Genomic DNA, 19,416 nt, shown 5'->3' with positions numbered 1-19,416 from the left:
ATTGGGTGAGTCTGAATAACTTGAAAGCGCTCGGCAAGATTGTTTCTGGTTGGACTCATTTAACAGATAGACGCGAATGATTTAACGAAACTTTGACGTTGTCTTTCTACTATCTTTAACCAAATGTAATTAAATGTAGATGGAAGATTTAGAAATACCACTCCCTACTGTAAGGAGAAAAATAGATGATGTGCAGCGCTTCCTTTCCATTGCATTGCATATTGCTAATGCACACACCGTAGACTTTTACACGCGTAATATATGGGAAGAGTTCGTTGCTCTAGCACCGGAGGACGTGTTGTCCCAATTAAACGGTAGTCCTCATGGGTCGGCTCAAGAGGGTAAGTTAAGTGAATACTATCCCACTCGCGTTTCACAGTAGGCTACTTTCTTCACCTCTGCACATCTAAACCAGGTGGCCGATTAGTTAGGAATATTGCATGACCGTGTGGTGGGGATGGGTAAGTGAGGGTTTCTGCAAGCAGGTGGAGAGACTGCAGCACCTTCCCACAACTAAATTATCTCTGCATCACACATGATGCTGCAGACTCCCAACAGTTAAATTAAATGATTTGGTTCAGAGGGTTTAAAGGTAGTATTTGTAGGTTAAGCCTGGATAGCTCTTGGCTATACTGCCCACCCCAAGCTGATTGGGGGCAGTATATTACAATATGTGTGCGCCCCTACCTCCTCTCCCTTCGCAGATGGAACCAAAAAAAGTGTCCAAGGTGGCCGAGGCTAAAGGTTACATGTAGCATGAAAACATTTATATGATTGAAAGATATCTAGGCTCCCATTAGTGCCTCCGTCAACATCGATTGCTAGTTATATGTTGTATTAACTTAATGGAGGCAAACAGACCCCTGTAGATGTTGTAAATGCTTCGTAAATGTAACTTACTCTAAAAATGGACTGACAATCTGTAGTTTGAAAAATCTGAGCATGCAATGTCTCCAAGAACACTTTAACTGTCATCATTTAAGATTTTAGCTATTAATAGCATCATTAGTGAACAAAAAGAAAGAAGAAAGGGATTGTAAGGTCTGGTTCCATGTCACTCTACCAAGACTGAAAGTTTAATGAGGCATTCCTTCATCAATAAAATGTCTATTTGAGACATGGCATTGTCTCGTCTCATGTTGCTACAGTATGATTGTTCTATAGCGTAATAATGGTGAATGGTATTTTTGTAGGAACCTCGGAAAACAACTTTGGTTTCTGTCATGTCAGTGGGAAGCTGGTGGACACAGGTGCCTTCCTGGAAGCAGCGAACACTCAGTCTCTCCCACAGCTGGGGGTTTCTGTGCCCTTGGAAGAGTTAGTGGGCAGGTGCACTGACACAGATAGACTTCCCCAGAGGAATGCAGGTAAGCTTGCTGTATTCATTCCATTGAATAAACACATTTCCTTTCTGCCTGCCTTGAATTGTTCTGTTGATGGCTGGCAAACAACAACCTTAGAAGGTTTGGGTCACTTGTGGCACATATTATTCACTCGTTTTCAGCCATCAATCTACCTCACAAAACAAAATGAGCAAAACGAAAACGAAAAAAAAAAAAAACGAAATTCATCTGAAAAGGAAAACTTTTTTTTTTCAACGGGGGGGGGGGGGGGGCGGAGCTGGAGATTGAATGTCTGAAGGGGTGCGGGACTGTAAAAAGTTTGGGAACCACTGCCCCATCACATACCATTTCTTCTCCTGTTAAATTGTCAAGTTAATTTATTTGTATCAGTTTAATTCATAAAATATGTCTGTAGCAACAGTAGATATACATGGAATAAAATATTCCAGACCAATAATATTCAGACAGAATATTTCACGTTAGCATCATGATGCATCGATGCAAAAATGATTTTCCTCAGCCCTAGTCTTTGATGTGCATGTATGTATTTGTTTAGGCCAGTTCAGTTTCATCAGAGGCTCATTGTTACGTTTTGTAATGGCAGTTTCCTCAATATATTTTTTAAAAGGAACTTGTCCCTATATTTTTCAGCTTTGGAGGCCGATGAGTTTATGAACTGTAAGAAGGCCCATGAGGTCCAGGCCATGTCTGAGGTAGTGGCTGCCCTGGCCCAACACTGCAGAGTCAACCAGGTGAGAACAGAAGAACTACTACTACTAATACTACTAAAAGAAGTTTATGTGTATGAATTGTACTATACAAATACATGTCCCTTGCCTTACTACTAATAATAATTATAGTAATACAACTTTATTTGTGTAGCCTTTTCAAAGCAGTGGAGCTTAAATGCTTTACATGGTCAATAAGCAAACATTTACATAAAAAAAAAATTCCATTACATAACCAAACCCTGGCAACAATCAACACATTCCACTAAAGTCCAAGTTAGTCCATTGACAAAATGACAGGTCTGTAGTGAAATGTGCACCACGTCTAAAGACTGCGAAGCCAAAAAAAAAAGATGGCGGACCAAACTCTGTAGATGATCGTATTTGTAAATAAAAGTTGTTTGTTTGACTTTTTTTTGCTTAGATTTTTAAATAAGTTACCGAGAAATAGATTCTGTACAATGTAAAAACCCTGTTATTCTAACTGAATTTGTCTGAGGGGATTTGCAAGGTTTTTGAGCCAGCTATCTAATGTTAGCATGCTACTACCCACAAGGTAAACAGCTTCGCTAGCGGCGCGACTGGTTTGTTGACCAGCATTGCAGCGCAAATGTCTGAGCCAGGCATTAGTTGATGGAGGCACTGACCGGTCACAGAACTGACTCTGGAGCTCCCCCTAGTGGCACTCTCCAGCAGTCCATAGTCAAAAAAGTGTTACAGTAAATGTGGCCTGCCATAGTTTCCCTTTGGGTGGGAAAATGAAGCTGTGTTACCTTGACTAAAGGTAGGCTGTGTGACCTTGACTAAAGGGAAATACGTTTTGGAGAAATCACCAGTGTGACTGTGTGACCATTTGCCCTGCTTAAACTGTGTGTGCTGGAGTTGAAATCACAGCAATAGTTTTTAGACAGAACTGACGGTAAACATTTTCAAAATGAAATGTTCAATGTAAATTCCAAGTTAGTGAAGGGAACCTTAGTCTGCTGTAACAACGTGCTTTGATTGCCTAGTTAGTTTGCTCAATTTCTTGTGTTTTTATTGTGGTTTCAACAATTTCACCCTGTCATGAAACTACAACAGTCACCCAAGCAATCTAGAAGGTGTTACCAGTTACATGATCCTGTAGTCAAAACAACAGAAACACAACTGCTACATTGGAATTATTTGTAGAAAGGGCGCTTTAGAGGTCACTCACCAACCACTGTATTTAGTAGTATTTATGTACTACAGTCCTCATTTGCAAGCCAATTAATCCACAGCTAATTGGTCATTTATTAATTAATACAATCACATAAAATATATAGAATAAAGTGTGTTTACTGCTATTGCTGCATCACTTTTTCCCTCTAAACCCCACTATCTCTTTCTCTCTCTCTCTCAGGTCATAGATGTGGGCTCTGGAAAGGGCTATTTAAGCTCCCATCTCTCCATGCAGTATGGATTGCAGGTGTTTGGCATTGACTCTTCCAGCACCAACACACACGGAGCACAGGAGAGGAATCGGAAGATGAAGAGGTTCTCCAGAGGGATTCACAATCTCAAGAAAGAGCCTCCGGAGAGGGGAAGGTTTCCAGGAGATGGACAGGAAGAGGAGCACAGGGAGACTGGGAAGGAAGAGGAGCACGGGGAGACTGGGAAGGAAGAGGAGCACAGGGAGACTGGGAAGGAAGAGGAGCACAGGGAGACTGGGAAGGAAGAAGGAACCGAAGAGAGGAATCCTACAGACTTCCAACGCATTCGGTTGAGTGCTGATGTCGAGGTGCCAGTGGACGTGAGCAGTCATCTCGGGGAGACTGTGGAATGGGCAGTTGAAGATGAATGCATTACTGACCCTTTTCTTAGTGCCCTGTCTTTGAATGCCGTGGAACCAGTCTCGACCCGTGTCCCTCCCAATCAGCTGAGCAAGGAGGAGAAGGAAAGGAGGATGAGGGAGAACTTGGAAAGAAAGTTGCCGATTAGAAAAAGCAACAGCAGCATCTTCTTACCACTGACCTCTTATGTCACTGCAGAAACTGAACTACGAGAGATCATCCCTGAACTGGAGGTGAAGGACCTAATTTAAGACTTTACGACTACATACCTTATCCATAGTCCTTAAAGAGATACCTTATTCATAGTCCTGAAAGAGAAACCTTATCCATAGTCCTTAAAGAGAAAGATGCGCTGCTGTTAAAACGTTTGGAATCACTGAGGAATTTCTTTGTTTTTGAAAGAAAAAACCTATTTTATTCAATTAAAGAAACATACAAAATATTTGACCTGCCATGGCAAAACCTCGAGTAAGTGGCAACTCACAATTTTGAAATACAGGCGATTGAAGCCTGATCATTGATGAAAATGTACTATCCAGACGATTTTGAAATTGTGGCATAAATGTGTTATTTAAATCTTAACTATGGAATAGGCATGTTAAATAATAACAGATATTCACCATAACTATGAAAACATGGCAGACAAAATTAAAATGTACATAGAAGTTTTGTTTTAAAGATAATTTCATCAAATAAACAGCATTTTGAAGCTAATCTGGAGAACCTATTGCATGAAATATCTAAATTTTCCTTTTTTGGTCATTATTCTAGCTTTTGCTGTGGTGGGTCACATATAGTTTTACGATTAATGTAGTGTTAATGTTGTACATGACTATTGTAGCTGGGAACGGCTGATTTGAATGAAATGGAAAGACGTACAAGGGCTTATTTTCTTATGTATGCTAAACCTAAATAATGATGTTAAAGCATCAGTGTACCATCATTTCACCTTAAAATATAATTTTGATGGTATGTGATCATGAAATGGGGATATTGACATGGCAGTGTTTTAGGCTGGATGCCCTGTTTGACCGAACTATTCAGCTAGTCACTCAACATAAGAACTAAACAAATCGCTATACTGTTGCTGTGTCTTTTGTTGTTGCACTGGCTTGTTGTTTGGCTGTGTTTGCAAGATATTCGTTTTGGGCCAAAATCAGAGTTTGCCAATGTTACCTAGCTATCTAACATCACGGCTGAATTTCACTCACCAACGTTCCATTCCCAAGGACAAAATGAATAGATACATTAGGTACATTTACAATCAGTTGTTAACATGATTTTTCTTGTCAGTTACGTTAATCTAATCGCTACTTTTTGTTTCGCATGTAGGATGCAGTCATGGTTGGGCTACACACCTGTGGAGATCTGGCCTCAAGCACACTGCGCATGTTTGTTGGCAGACAGGAGCTACGTGCCATTTGCAGTGTGGGATGTTGCTACAACCTTCTTTCGGAAGAGTTTGACCAGAAAAGAGGGCTTCAATCACCGGTTACAGGCGAAATGCAGCCCGTTCCTGGTAAGTCACAATCACACTCGCACTGTTATCTTATCCACAGGATGTTTACTGTTTAGAGGTGCTCTTGAGTCAATATAGAGAGGAATCAATGACATCCTGCAGTGCCAGGTCAAATAAACAGTGGTTGATGTGTAGTCACTTGTGCATCAAATCAAACACTATTTTGCATTTTGACACATTTATTGGTGTAAATATGCTCTAGACTTCACTAATTAAACTGTTTAAACAGAACTTTCACTGTAAGTGAACAGGACTTTCACTCTACATCAGCTGGCTTAGTCACATCACATGACTCAAATGTTAGGTATGCTTCACAAAGGCTCAGAGAAGAACATGGTTAATTGGCATTCAAGACCCTCATACAGATTGTATTCACATATTTTGGCATAACATCTCTCACCCACACTGCAGAGAGAAGACTTCAAACTCCAGCTCTTTTGTTTCTGATCTCACATGTGTTCATGCTAGTAATCTTTTGTTTCTGATCTCACATATATGTGTTCATATGTGAACGCAACATACAAAGGCAGAACAAAGAAACATCCACACATCCTTTCTTGCACACAGCCACCCATACACATATGCTCACTTACACTCACCCATACATGCAGGAGCACACACACACACACTCCATTTGGTAGAACATTAGTTAGATCACATTGTGCGTTTTACAGTTTTGATCATTTTAGTTAATGCGTTTGATGATGCACATTTGATCATTTTTTTTTAATTTTATTAATAAGATCTCTCAGAACTTTAAAGGTGGAGTCCAGTCATCAAGAACACTTTTTGTCAGATTCAGCTAATTGGTCCACTAGATTATGATGACATGACACAGTTACATCAATGGAAACTGATTGTTTTAACTATTTATGACAACATATGACATCTGATATGACAAGAGTACTACATGGCTTTGTTGTTACTTATGAAATCGGGTTCAAGTAAAGTGTTGCCAAAAAAGCCTATATCCATCACATTGTACAAAGAGTCTTATGCTAAGCACATACAAACACATGCCAAAGTGTGTATATGGGAAAGTTCTGAACTGGAAACACGCTAAAGTGCACTTTCTTTTCCCTGCTGGCACAGGGAGCGAAGTGTATGGATTCCCCATGAGCCAGTATCTGAGGGATCAGTCCTTCCCCTGTGGCAGGAACGCCAGGATGTCTGCATGTCTGGTGGGTCCCGCTCCGCTCCGTGGGAATATTGTGATCGGCAGGGCTAATATCAAACCTAATGCCATTTAACATTATTAGATATAATAAGCAAGGCACATTTGAACAAAAGATGTGTATAGAGGTTTTAGGCGTGAGAAGGGTCATTTCTCCCTGAAAGGGCATTTGTGTATACAGAATGAATGCTCTATCTCTCTCTATATCTACCTATCTACCCACCTACCTACTAACCCACCCACCTGTTTGGTACAGATCTTTCAGTTCGATTGTGGCCCTTGCCGTCACAGGCTTTTCCGATCCAGGAATTTCCATGGCTATGGTATGAACCCAGTAGTGCCCGACCAATAAATCGGCGTGCTGATATTAACGGCCGTTAGATCGCAATTAGCTCATGTGATATCGATGTCTGTAACGGCTCATGAAGTTAAGTAAAGAAATTGGAAAAAAAAAAAGCCAAAGATTGATCCTTCAACTAAATTACCAGTGTTGTCGTTTGCTTAATTTGTCTACAACTTTGCTTTTAGATTTGAAGCCTAGGAAACAAGTGTGTTACCAAAGTTTGGAGATGGGTCATTTGAGTCAAGACCGTAGAAATCCTGCTGGTGAATCATGAGCCCACTGTCTCCAACTACAAATAGATAAATTCAAAGTCGAGGGCTATACTACAGTGAGGGTCTGTCTGTGTAATTATGACGTTAGAAAGTGAAACATTGCTTTTTCATTTTGGGAAAAAAATTCTGAAACATTAACTATAGTTAACTATAGCTATAGTTCTAAATATTTATTTTCAGCCAGCATTATATATGGCTAGCTACACAAAAATGAGCTACATCTACTTCGGCTGGGTGTTAGCTTACATCTTGTAGCCTAATTGCAGGATTTGTCTTGCACGTCAATTATGTAATTTAGTCAATCGGTGCACCATGTGCATCTGTTACGAACAACAGAGCTGACACACTCACCCAACAGCAGTCCATAGAGTACTACCTCAACAGAGCTGACACACTCACCCAACAGAGCCTGACACACTCACCCAACAGAGCCTGACACACTCACCCAACAGAGCTGACACACTCACCCAACAGAGCTGACACACTCACCCAACAGAGCTGACACACTCACCCAACAGAGCTGACACACTCGCCCAACAGAGCTGACACACTCGCCCAACAGAGCTGACACACTCACCCAACAGCAGTCCATAGAGTACTACCTCAACAGAGCCTGACACACTCACCCAACAGAGCTGACACACTCACCCAACAGAGCTGACACACTCACCCAACAGAGCTGACACACTCACCCAACAGAGCTGACACACTCACCCTACAGCAGTCCATAGTGTACTACCTCAACAGAGCTGACACACTCACCCAACAGAGCTGACACACTCACCCAACAGAGCTGACACACTCACCCAACAGAGCTGACACACTCACCCAACAGCAGTCCATCGTGTACTACCTCAACAGAGCTGGATTAAGTCCAGGAGGTGAGTGACTCTGCATTGCCCCGAGCCTCATTGGTAGCAATTCTGCCATGTTACCGTGATAAATCGCTCGTTCTTACACATCACTTAGTGTTCCATACTCAGTCAGTGTCACATGAGTCCATGTCCGGATGGAAGGGTCGATGACTTGGGGAGAGAGGGGCTCTCCGTGACACTGTTGGCCAAATCATTTCACAGCACAGTTATTTCTATGGTAACTGTTAGGTGAAAATTCACCCTAGTTACCTCAGGACTCCGGAGCTGCATATAAGGATATTTATTAGACAAACAACAACAACAATTGCAATCGGGCTCACTCCCAGCACAAGGCTGAAAGTGAAGCAATATTAAACACATCGCACAAGGTTTATATAGACAGAAGTTTAGCGTTCAGTAGGGATAACCACGTGGTGGATCTCTGACGTCCGAGGCAAGGATGGAAGTTTTGCACAAGATTGGAAGAAGCACAGTTCGACCCTTCTTATCACCTCTGGTCTAAACATGCTCTTGTACATATGCAGACTCAGTGGCACCTAATAATCTAAGTTACACACCTACACAGAAAAGCCATGTTCCTGCTTTCATAAGCACATGATTCATACAAGGAATATATTAATACAAGGCACTTGATTCATATATTCTTAAGTCATTAACAGTGCTTGGAAATGATCTCCATCAGTAACGATGAAAATAAACAGGACATTGATGCGAGGCAAAATGTCAGTTATGTCAAAGATTTTAGAAGACTAACCTCCGTCTCAGTCCTCTCTGGTTATACCTTTACCAAAGATTATGGAGAGGTGAAGTGCTCTAGAATCTTTTTCTTTTTTAAATACAGGGCAGGACTTCCAGTAACTAAACTGTCATTTTCAGTGCTACAGTGTGCTATACTGTTTTCCTCACATAGTGTGCTAATATGAACGTATGCATTTCCAAGGCTACTCCGCGACCTCCGCCAAGGCCAAAATATGCCCTATCAATGTTAAAGATGGTGAAAAAATGTCCCTTCATCCACATACATTAGTTAAATGATAATAAATATCTCCCATAATTTCTCCTTTAAGCCAAAGAATGTCAGCCATGCCTGGTGTGCTGCAGTAATGTTAGAGCAGCTACCATCAGTCACAATAGCAAAATAACATTAGCATTAGTTGAGTGATGGAGGCTATCACGATTGATGAACAACCCTATCAGTTTCTCCTTTGTCGTATCCCACACATTCTCTGGCTATATCACTGACAGTAAGTCAGCATAGCCACGAACCTAGCAAATGCCATGGTTTGTCTGTGGAAGATAATGTCAATAAGCGGTTAACATATCTGTAGATCAGGCTGCTACAAATCACACTACTTTGTTCACTTGAATCTCTTCTTTCATAGGCAAAACTACTCAGGCTGGCTGTTTGGTTCTTTAGTCTTCTTTAAAAACACGCTTAGCAGGGATACCAGCTGTTTCTTTTCATTTAGACTTGCTGGAATAACTGAATATTCCCAGTTGTGTAAGGGTAGCGTCCCACTCTGCATTCCAAAACTCAAAAACATTCTTTTGTGAGCCATTGTCAAATAAGCTGGTAAAAGAATATATCTCAAATGTGCAGATTGTGATTTAGGCCTACAGTTCATTTAAAATCCTTTTACATACCATGTACCCTTCCCCTTCCCCTATACAAATGTCATGCTGCTGTAGCACTTAACTAAAGCACATTGAGTTGCACATGTGCATGAAATGCGCTATATAAATAAAATTGCCTAGCCTTAATCATAGGCTATTGGTTACTTTAACACTACGCCATGTAAGCACACAAGACTGATTTGAGTACAGCCTCAACCTTAGATCTGAGTGGGTGGTTTTGAAAATGGGGGTGCATCTTTCAAAATTCAAAGCAAACAAGCAACACTTCTATAGCCTTACTTGTATGGTTGTTTCACCCCAGGTTAAGGACAATTGTATGTCCATCAGAAAATGTAGTCTAGTTGACCTGTGATTGTATTTAAGGAGTATTTGATTTAGACCATTTTTATTATGTTTTATAAGGCTATGTGTTTTTGTATGCTTGATTCAAAGAGTCCGTTTACATTTCGTTGTAGGACAGTGCATTGAAATAAAGGCTACAGTTCTATTATACACCATTACATATTTTAGGCTAGGTATATTATACTATTTTACTATACATACATGAATCACCTAACACGTTTTTTACAATACAATAGAATAAACCATTTTAAAGCTGTAGCTGAAGTGTCCAACTACTTTCTGTATATATACATACAGTTAAAGTTACTATTATGAATTGTTCATTTTATTATAATCTGCCATTATTAATATTGTTTTGTTTATTAATTATGCATTCTTTTTTGTTATTGTTAATGTTTAATGTTAGTCACTTTGATTAAATCATTTGTATTATTTTTCCTTCTAAGGCGCTGGAGAGAGTGACAGTTGGTGGTGGGGTAAGTCCTCATTTAGAATCCTTAATAAACCATAAAAGTATGCTGCTATTTGGATTTACATCCTAAAGGGGATTTTCAGTTCTTACTTATATTTGTACTTATACTTTGGTGCTGATGAAACTTAACTAAGAACCTAATCTAATATTTGTATTGCTAAGGTGAAATGTGCAATTTGAGTGTGTTCAATGGACAGGATGTAATGGAAAAAATGCATTTGCTCTCAAGCACAGCACAGCACAGCACAGCACAGCACAGCACAGCACAGCAATGTAATATTACTGACATTTGTGGGGATGTCTAGTTTAGCAGTGTCTGCCTTTCTGTTTGTCAGCTTCCTGTGGAATCCCTGTTCTACCGCGCTGTTCTCCATGTCATCCTACGGGACCACTATGATGCACACAAGAGGTAACTATGGTGACGAACACAAGGTGAGTGAGTGAGTGAGTGAGTGAGTGAGTGAGTGAGTGAGTGAGTGAGTGAGTGAGTGAGGATCACTATGGTGACGAACACAAGAGGTATGTGTGTGTGTGTGTGTGTGTGTGTGTGTGTGTGTGTGTGTGTGGGTGTGTGTGTGTGGGAGGGAGGGAGGGAGGATCACTATGGTGACGAACACAAGAGGTGTGAGTGAGTGAGTGAGGACCAGTAAGAGCCTGAATGCCACTAAAGTCACAAAACCTTGTCAAACATATTTGACCAAGTAGTTTGGTGCTATCTTAAACTATGTCTACCCAGTGACTGTAGGTATACTTCTCCACAGTAAATTAGTATGTACAAAATACATACAAATATTCACCGAGTTTTCACTGACGATTACATTTTTAACTTTCTCAGGAAACAATAATCCAGATTAAGTAGGGTTAAAAATGCACAGGTGATATTGGCAATTATGGTTTTCAAGAAACTTCTGAAATATCTTCTACCTGAAATACCTCATGTCCTAGATCACAGACCAGTTATGATTGACTGAGCTATCTGTGTTTGTTCTAACAGTGAGAAGCGTGTGGGCAACATTTACTCCAAAGCTTCCTCTTTTGTGGATTACATCAGAAGAGCCCTCAGGAAGTTGGAGCTAGAGGAGTCAAAGGTTAGCCCAGGCAATGCTGGAAACGTGTTTGCTATGGTTCAACTTCTTATTATTTATTATTATTAACTTATTATTTATTCTGCATGCTTTACTCAAGTTTTATTTGATGGTGTTCTACATTATTCAAATTTACATTAAAATAAAGCCAAATTGAATGAATGCACGTCACACATTTAGTTGTAATCAAAATGATTGAACACCCTTAACCCTCTAGACATTTGAGTGTTGTACTTCAGTGTTGGTTCGAACAAAAAACAGTAACACTAGCTAGAAACGACACAAACTATCTAGCCATTGTTCAAAAATGAATTAAACAAAGGAACAATTTCGTACACTGTTAAAACAGTCAATAGTTTTGCCGAGCACCTCAAAAACACAGGCTCAGAACAATATCTGAAACTACAACACGCACTAGCTTAAACGCACATAACCAGAAGCCCAGAGGGTTTAGGAGGTTGATTCATTTTGAGTGCAATTCTAAATATAGTTCATATAATGACAGGTCTTAACACTAGAATAATGAAAGCCCAGGAAAGAAAGTATGAGGCAATTAGTAGAGATACGGACTACTTCCTGTACTGTCTCCCTCCTCAGGGTACTCTCATACTTCCTGTACTGTCTCCCTGCTCAGGGTACTTCCTGTACTGTCTCCCTGCTCAGGGTACTTCCTGTACTGTCTCCCTCCTCAGGGTACTTCCTGTACTGTTACTCTCATACTTCCTGTACTGTCTCCCTGCTCAGGGTACTTCCTGTACGGTCTCCCTGCTCAGGGTACTTCCTGTACGGTCTCCCTGCTCAGGGTACTCTCATACTTCCTGTACGGTCTCCCTCCTCAGGGTACTTCCTGTACTGTCTCCCTGCTCAGGGTACTTCCTGTACGGTCTCCCTGCTCAGGGTACTCTCATTATTGTATCTCTGTGGACATAAAGAGCAACCCCATTCACTCACACACCTGTTCTTTATTTACCGTCTTCATGCAGCTCTCTGATGGAGACATTCAGGAATACCATGATCAATATAAACACAGGATATGTGAGATGTTGGCTTTTAACAGGGTGAGTCCATTAGTTGTACTTCTGTTAATAATGTTGTTTACCCTCGGTCTGCAGGCATTACAATTACAACATTATAATACTGAATTATAATGAGTTTGTGACCATGAATGAGTTTTTTTTAAAAACCTGTTATTTCCTTGTGTGTTCTGTAGCTGAAGGTGACATTGGCCCCCTGTATTGAAGGTCTCATTCTCCTTGATCGGCTGTGCTACCTGAAAGAGCAGGTAGAACTGACACCGTTTACACAGGACGTTGTGCTTATGACTTTGTTGTTAATAAACTGCGGAGGACATGAACTTTGATTCTATGAAAATGATTTACCGAAATTTAACATGGAACACAAAAGTAAAATCATAAGTTTCACTGTAATTTGAGAAAACAGAGCTGACACCCATAAAGATGCTATTTGAACTTTAAAATAACTTGAATTTTACCATTACATAACATATTGTGTATATAGCATGGATATGATATCAAGTTTATTCCATAAATAGAAATAAGTATAATGCTATTTACAGTATAGTAGGAAATATTGCAAGGGTTGACATTAACTTTTTGAGCTATTTGTCCTTTAGACAAGTGACCTAATCACGAGATATGCGGCGAAACAGATCTCTGCGCACGTGCGCAGGCAATCCACTACAGACTATAACCTTTCTAACAGGCAATCCCCTACAGACTATAACCTTTCTAACAGGCAATCCGCTACAGACTATGGCCTTTCTAACAGGCAATCCGCTACAGACTATAACCTTTCTAACAGGCAATCCACTACAGACTATAACCTTTCTAACAGGCAATCCACTACAGACTATGGCCTTTCTAACAGGCAATCCGCTACAGACTATAACCTTTGTAACAGTCAATCCGCTACAGACTATAACCTTTCTAACAGTCAATCCGCTACAGACTATGGCCTTTCTAACAGGCAATCCACTACAGACTATAACCTTTCTAACAGTCAATCCGCTACAGACTATAACCTTTCTAACAGTCAATCCGCTACAGACTATGGCCTTTCTAACAGGCAATCCGCTACAGACTATAACCTTTCTAACAGTCAATCCGCTACAGACTATAACCTTTCTAACAGTCAATCCGCTACAGACTATGGCCTTTCTAACAGGCAACTATCTAAAAGGAAACACATGGTGCCCAATGCTAAACAGGGCATACATTGTTAGCCTGCCTTGTTTACATTTTAGTATTAGGCTGATATAATTCACTTCAGTTCATTTCAACTCCTAATTTACCTCAAAATCACAAATGCCATTATTTACAATAAGGCAACTTGACACTTTAAAAAACAGGAGCCAGCATGCCCTTGTACAAAAGCATTACATTCCAACACTAAATGAAGCACCTTGAGATTTCTTTGTATTTTAAAGTGTGCTATACAAATAAAATCCATTATTATTATTATATTATTTTCAACCTGCTTTTGTCTCACAGACATGTAAGCCTGTCAGAGGTACTGACCTGTCGTATTTGAGGTTGACTCCGCTACTACAGGGCTTATACGGTAGATGTCCAGGGAGTCGTAGCAAGCTAACGAAGAGTCAGTAGTGGACCCCCCGAGGTCAATGGTTGAGTAGAGTGGTCTAGCCTAAATTGAACTTTGTTTTCAGAGAAGTTCATTCATTAGATTCTAATGAATTCCTGGTTGTGATGTGTTCAGCTCTGAGGGCCTGGTCAAGTGATATTTACCTTATCATATGTGGCCTACTGTGCAGCTTATGAAATTACTATTCAAATCTTGCAGAAACAACTATGCTTGCTTAAAGACAATTATAATTTAAGTGCAGATACGATTGCACTTGTCCTTAGCAAGTCATCAGTGTTTTTTTTACTTCTCCAGTATATATTTTATATCAGACTACAGTAAACAATAGTAAATCAAGTGTTCTGTCAAACACGGCATTTATATACATTGTACAGTGTGTTTGTACAACGTGACATGTCTCATGTCTTCAGTGACTTATGTGCTTGGATGAGTCAAAATGCTGAGAATGAGGGCATAGTTTGGAACATTCAAAGCACTAACATCTCACATGTAAAGAAATGGACTGAGATTATTCAGACTTGAAGGAAATGCGGAGGAACAAATGTCACCCTGCTTTATGCCGAAGTGTTTGTTATTCCGTGTCCTTTTCTTTTTTCTTATTTAATACCCTTGTCCTGTTTCATAGTGCTGTGTGCATAATTGAATATGGTATTACGCCTTGTGTTTGTGTAGGAGAATGTGTCCTTCGGTGCCCTGGTGCAGCTCTTTGATCCGGTCATGTCGCCCAGATGCTATGGACTGGTCGCACTAAAGACCCTGGCATGAAGTCTACTGCCCGACGAGGACATCTACCTGTAATACGTAGTTGAATGTATTGTTTCAACTCGAGAGCATGTTGCCTAAACCAAAGAAATATTGTACCATTACATCATTCCATCAGTTGTTTTGATAAAGGTTTAAAACGCAATTGTATTATTTTCATTGTTGTTGCAGGTGTTTTTGTTGTTTTATCTTTAAATGAAATGGTCTTCCTTCTTGAAATAAATGAAACATGTGTAACATGTGACAGATGTATGAAATAAAACTGCATCAGCTGAAAATGTGTTTTGTTGACATGAAGTTAACATTTGCCACAGGGAAAGGGAATAAAAAAGGCTTCTTCACATAATATGGTTACTTCACATGTCCCCCAAGACGTCTGCGAGCGTCTAAGGCCTGACTCCACGCTTTCCCACTGTCCTAGCCCAAACCCTGCTCTTCCTCTGGCCCTGTCCAATATATAATATCCCTTTGCTGTAATGCGCCTTGTGCATGTTGAACCGCTTGTCATGGATTCCACTATAAAACTATTGTATATCAGATCTACAACAGATTAGCAACAACCATAATGTTTATTTCTACCAATTTCTATAGGTGATATAGAAATTGAAGGGCTTGAAACTGAAAAGAGCCGCACGTGTGCGTCAGTTCTCCCGAACACAACCACCACAGGGCTTACTCAATGTCTCTGTATTCCTGAGTGCATGTCTGAGGCCCTAACGTCTCTCACCTGGCTGCCCTTAGGTACACTTGTTTGAAGGGGTCGAAGGGAACTTCACCCAGATGTTGTGTCATATGGTAAGACTCACCGTTCTTTGAGGGGCAGGCCGGGACACGCACTCTCCTCCTGCGCGGATCCGAAAGCGGTCAGGCAAGTAATCCCAACCCTGCCCGGAGGCTCGCGTCAAAAACGAGAGAGAACTCTCCTCTGGATGCTCAGTGGTTACGATTTATTAATAATAAAAACGAGTACAAGTTACACTGTTTTAGTATGCGAGTTAAAGCAAAAGAAGTACAACAAAAGAGTAAGATATAAGCTTCTTCTTCAAAAAACACTAAAACTCTCCAACTCTCACTAATCAGGGGGAGACAGTGGTACAGTAGGTAGAGAAGTCGTTTAGTAATCAGCAGGTTGCCTGTCGAAGCGTCCTTGAGCAAGACACTGAACCCCTAATTGCTCCTGATGTGCAGTGTGCCATCAGTGTAAATGTAAAATGTGTATACATTGTAAGTCGCACATATGTAAGTCGCTTTGGATAAAAGCGTCTGCTAAATGACTAAATGTAAATGTAATCACATTTCATAGGTTACAGTATGCAAAGTTCGACTTCTGCGGCGCAATCACATTCGGAAATGCATCTCTAGTTCTCCTTCTGGCTAGGCTGGGTGTCTAAGGCAGTCCCTAGGACACATGACTCTTATCACCAAGTTTGAGGTGCATTCATGTTTTGAAACTGGGATACAGGATGAGAAGACAAATTAAAACAAACACTCATGGTCAAAATGACAAGATGTGTGAATTTAAAAAAAAATCTACAGAATTTTTGACAGAAAACAACACTTGTGACAGGAGTCTGTATTCCTCTGGAGAAATATTTTGGTCTTGTTGTCAGTATGCCCTTTTTGTCCTAGAGACATAAAAATCACACCCCCAGAAGCCTTGAATCTTTTCAAATATATGCACAACACCTCTAGTCCAACCAAGGTCATAGGCCGTCCCGAGTGAGACACAGGCAAGATATGGACGCCATCTTTTGAAGGGAGTGAATTGTGTACAAATACATAATTGTCAGCTAAGAAATTACGACTGAAGAAGGTACAGTTCCCTAGGGGAGGATACCTCAGACCCCTAGGAAGTGACTTCAAGGGAGGGCTGGGTGTTAAAAAGACGGTATCTGTGTTTTTTGTCCAGAATTTTCAAAAGATGGCGCCTTCAAAAGATGGCGTCCATATCTTGCCTGTGTCTCACTCGGGACGGCCTATGACCTTGGTTAGCCATGGTCAGCTAGAAGTTAAAACAGATGGCCAGTGAATGTTATCTTGGGCCCCTTGTCTGCAGACACATGGCTGAGAGAGAGAAAGAGAGAGAGAGCTTTCCCCAACTCTTACACTGGCCTCATTTCCAACTACAATATACTGGTTAAAGTAGGCATATACATTGTTAATAGGAATAAGCTGTTAATAAATTCGTATTGAACTGAATTTATCTTACACGTTGTCACTGGAGAAGGCATCACACCTCGCTCCTTTGTCATTGAAACCACCACACTGCAACGCAACCACGTCACTTGCAACATGTTCCTGAAACAGCTGGAGCCACATGCAATTTAGCTCCAGATGGACTACAGCAAGGGGCTGCCAAACAACAGTCCGACCCTCCAGTTACGACTGACACCACCTCACCAACAGCCAGGGTCAAACCACCAGACCCACAGAATAGACTGTTTCATACCCGGTCTGGCAGACAGAGTAAACCTTTGGAAAGACTGAATCTGTAAAAAAAAAAAAAAAGAATGTCACATGTTCACTGTGCTGTATGTTGCTACTTCGTTCAGAAAGAAAAAGAAAAAAAGGAAAAAAATAAGGTTGTTGATTCTGTGAATCGAAAAGTTTACTGAAGCTGTGAAATTAGCTAATGTTATAATGATCTAATTGATAAAATGCTCAGATTTTGATTTTGATAAATTAAGGTTTCGGATTAACCATTAGGCAGACAAGGCATGTGCTTTAGGGCCAGCCAAAAATTCAGGCCACAAAAATGGAGAAGTAGTTTTCGTCAATTTTTATTATTTTAAACAACTTATTTATAATTTCTGTCCCTGCCAGGGTAATATGTGTATCTCAATTTTCGCAAAAATATTTTCAAGGTACGCTACATCACTGTATAGTATTTAATGTGGTTTGTATTGTATTATAAAAGGGTTTAAGACGTATACATACTTATACACCAATTGCTCAGGAGAACGCTCATATTAGCAGCTAAAGAGAATCAAAGATGCATCAACAGCGTCTTGGTGCGTTGGAAATGATTTGCTCCGAGAACCATAATTGAAGAGTTTGCAGTTGTAAAAGCGCGCAAGGTTACAATCTAAGGTTAGTAAACTGTAAAGCAAAGTGCCAAATCTGTGCGTGTTTTGTCATGCATGTATTCATACACTGCACATTTTATAGACTACACTAGTTTGAAAGTAGTTTCTTTTCACATTAAATATTTGTATTCAATATGTTGTTCATGAATCAGTTCATCTGTTGTCTGGGGTTCATTTCCATGAGCCCGGGATCTAATACAAATGTCGAGGCTTAAACCGGCACTGGGTGTAGGCTTCACGCCAGTGGCGGCGCCAGAGATTTTTTGCTGCAGGTGCTATGGGGGTGCTCGGCGTTTTACCGAGGGTGCTATGAAATTAGGGTGATAGCATACGTGTCACGTGGTTCTCTACTACAAAACCTCCCCACCATATCGTCATATCTGTTTACATGTTTGCTCTCTGAAGCGTCTTTGTGGTCCATGAAAAGCGCCATACAAATCGATCGTAGGTCTATTATTATTATCATTAGGCTGCTTCCGACGGACGCGCACATAGCCGTGTTCCTCTGCGACGGTCACTGACAAAATGCATGCAGCATCAGCATGTTATAGATTCCGCAATCCCAAATACTTCACTTACTTCATTGGGGGTTAAAGTTGGCGCCAGATGACCACCAGGTCACCACTACCATGTCTGACAAATTAAACTAAACATAAATAGTTCAATACATTCTAAACTAAAGGGGGCAAATTAGAATAGCAGATAGAATGAACTAAAACAGTCAAAGAGTCAGAAATGCTTTCAAAAAGTATATATTATTTCAGGTCCCAATCAATAAAAACATAGAAGCTTATGTATAACTGGCTAGCACAGACAGACTGCTCGTCCTAGGCTAGAATCTCTGATTTGTTAAGGCGGATCCCGAAAAATCCCAAAAAGAGACCGCATTCATTAATGTTACACATCTAACAAGACCGTTCCACCTTAAATCTTAAACGGTGTAAAGATGCAGGCCCCTTTTAAAAGTGAATGAAACAAAACAGTAGGCACTCAAAACCACAATAATCAGAGCTAGATCATTGTATCATTGTACAATACAACTCGTAAAGAACAGGCAAAAATGCAAACAAAACTATGCTGGAAAAGCAAAATCCGGGCAACCCAGCAGACCAGGTGTAGCACGGCTAGCACCCTCAGTAGAGGTGTAGGATTGATCTCTTTGACCACGACGTTCCTCTTCTTCTAAATCAGATTTAGATACCCCTTGCATTTCTTCTTCTTCTTCAACGTCACATGATTCTTCTACTCGTAGAATTTTGGGTATCAAAAACCGATCCATTATTGTGAATTTGTTGATACTACCGCTTGACTTTGACAGTGCACTAGCTCTCTTTCTCCTTCAATCGT

At 40.5% G+C, this 19,416-nt stretch overlaps 1 protein-coding gene across 1 annotated transcript; it reads left to right on the top strand.

The window, feature by feature from the left end:
* Positions 1-20: 20 nt before the first annotated feature.
* On the top strand, positions 21-15,261 carry mettl25 (methyltransferase like 25). The gene is made up of 12 exons (XM_012815549.2): positions 21-341; positions 1,194-1,367; positions 1,995-2,095; positions 3,453-4,115; positions 5,215-5,401; positions 6,494-6,582; positions 10,489-10,518; positions 10,850-10,923; positions 11,509-11,602; positions 12,583-12,657; positions 12,810-12,881; positions 14,894-15,261. Exons 1-12 carry the CDS (start codon positions 140-142, stop codon positions 14,984-14,986), a joined length of 1,854 nt encoding a protein of 617 aa, XP_012671003.2. The 5' UTR covers positions 21-139; the 3' UTR covers positions 14,987-15,261.
* Positions 15,262-19,416: the final 4,155 nt, after the last annotated feature.

The sequence above is a fragment of the Clupea harengus genome, chromosome 16 (assembly GCF_900700415.2).
Source record: "Clupea harengus chromosome 16, Ch_v2.0.2, whole genome shotgun sequence".
NCBI lineage: Eukaryota > Metazoa > Chordata > Actinopteri > Clupeiformes > Clupeidae > Clupea > Clupea harengus.
The sequence above is the reverse complement of the archived record's forward strand: the minus strand, read 5'-3'. Positions and strand labels throughout refer to the sequence as shown.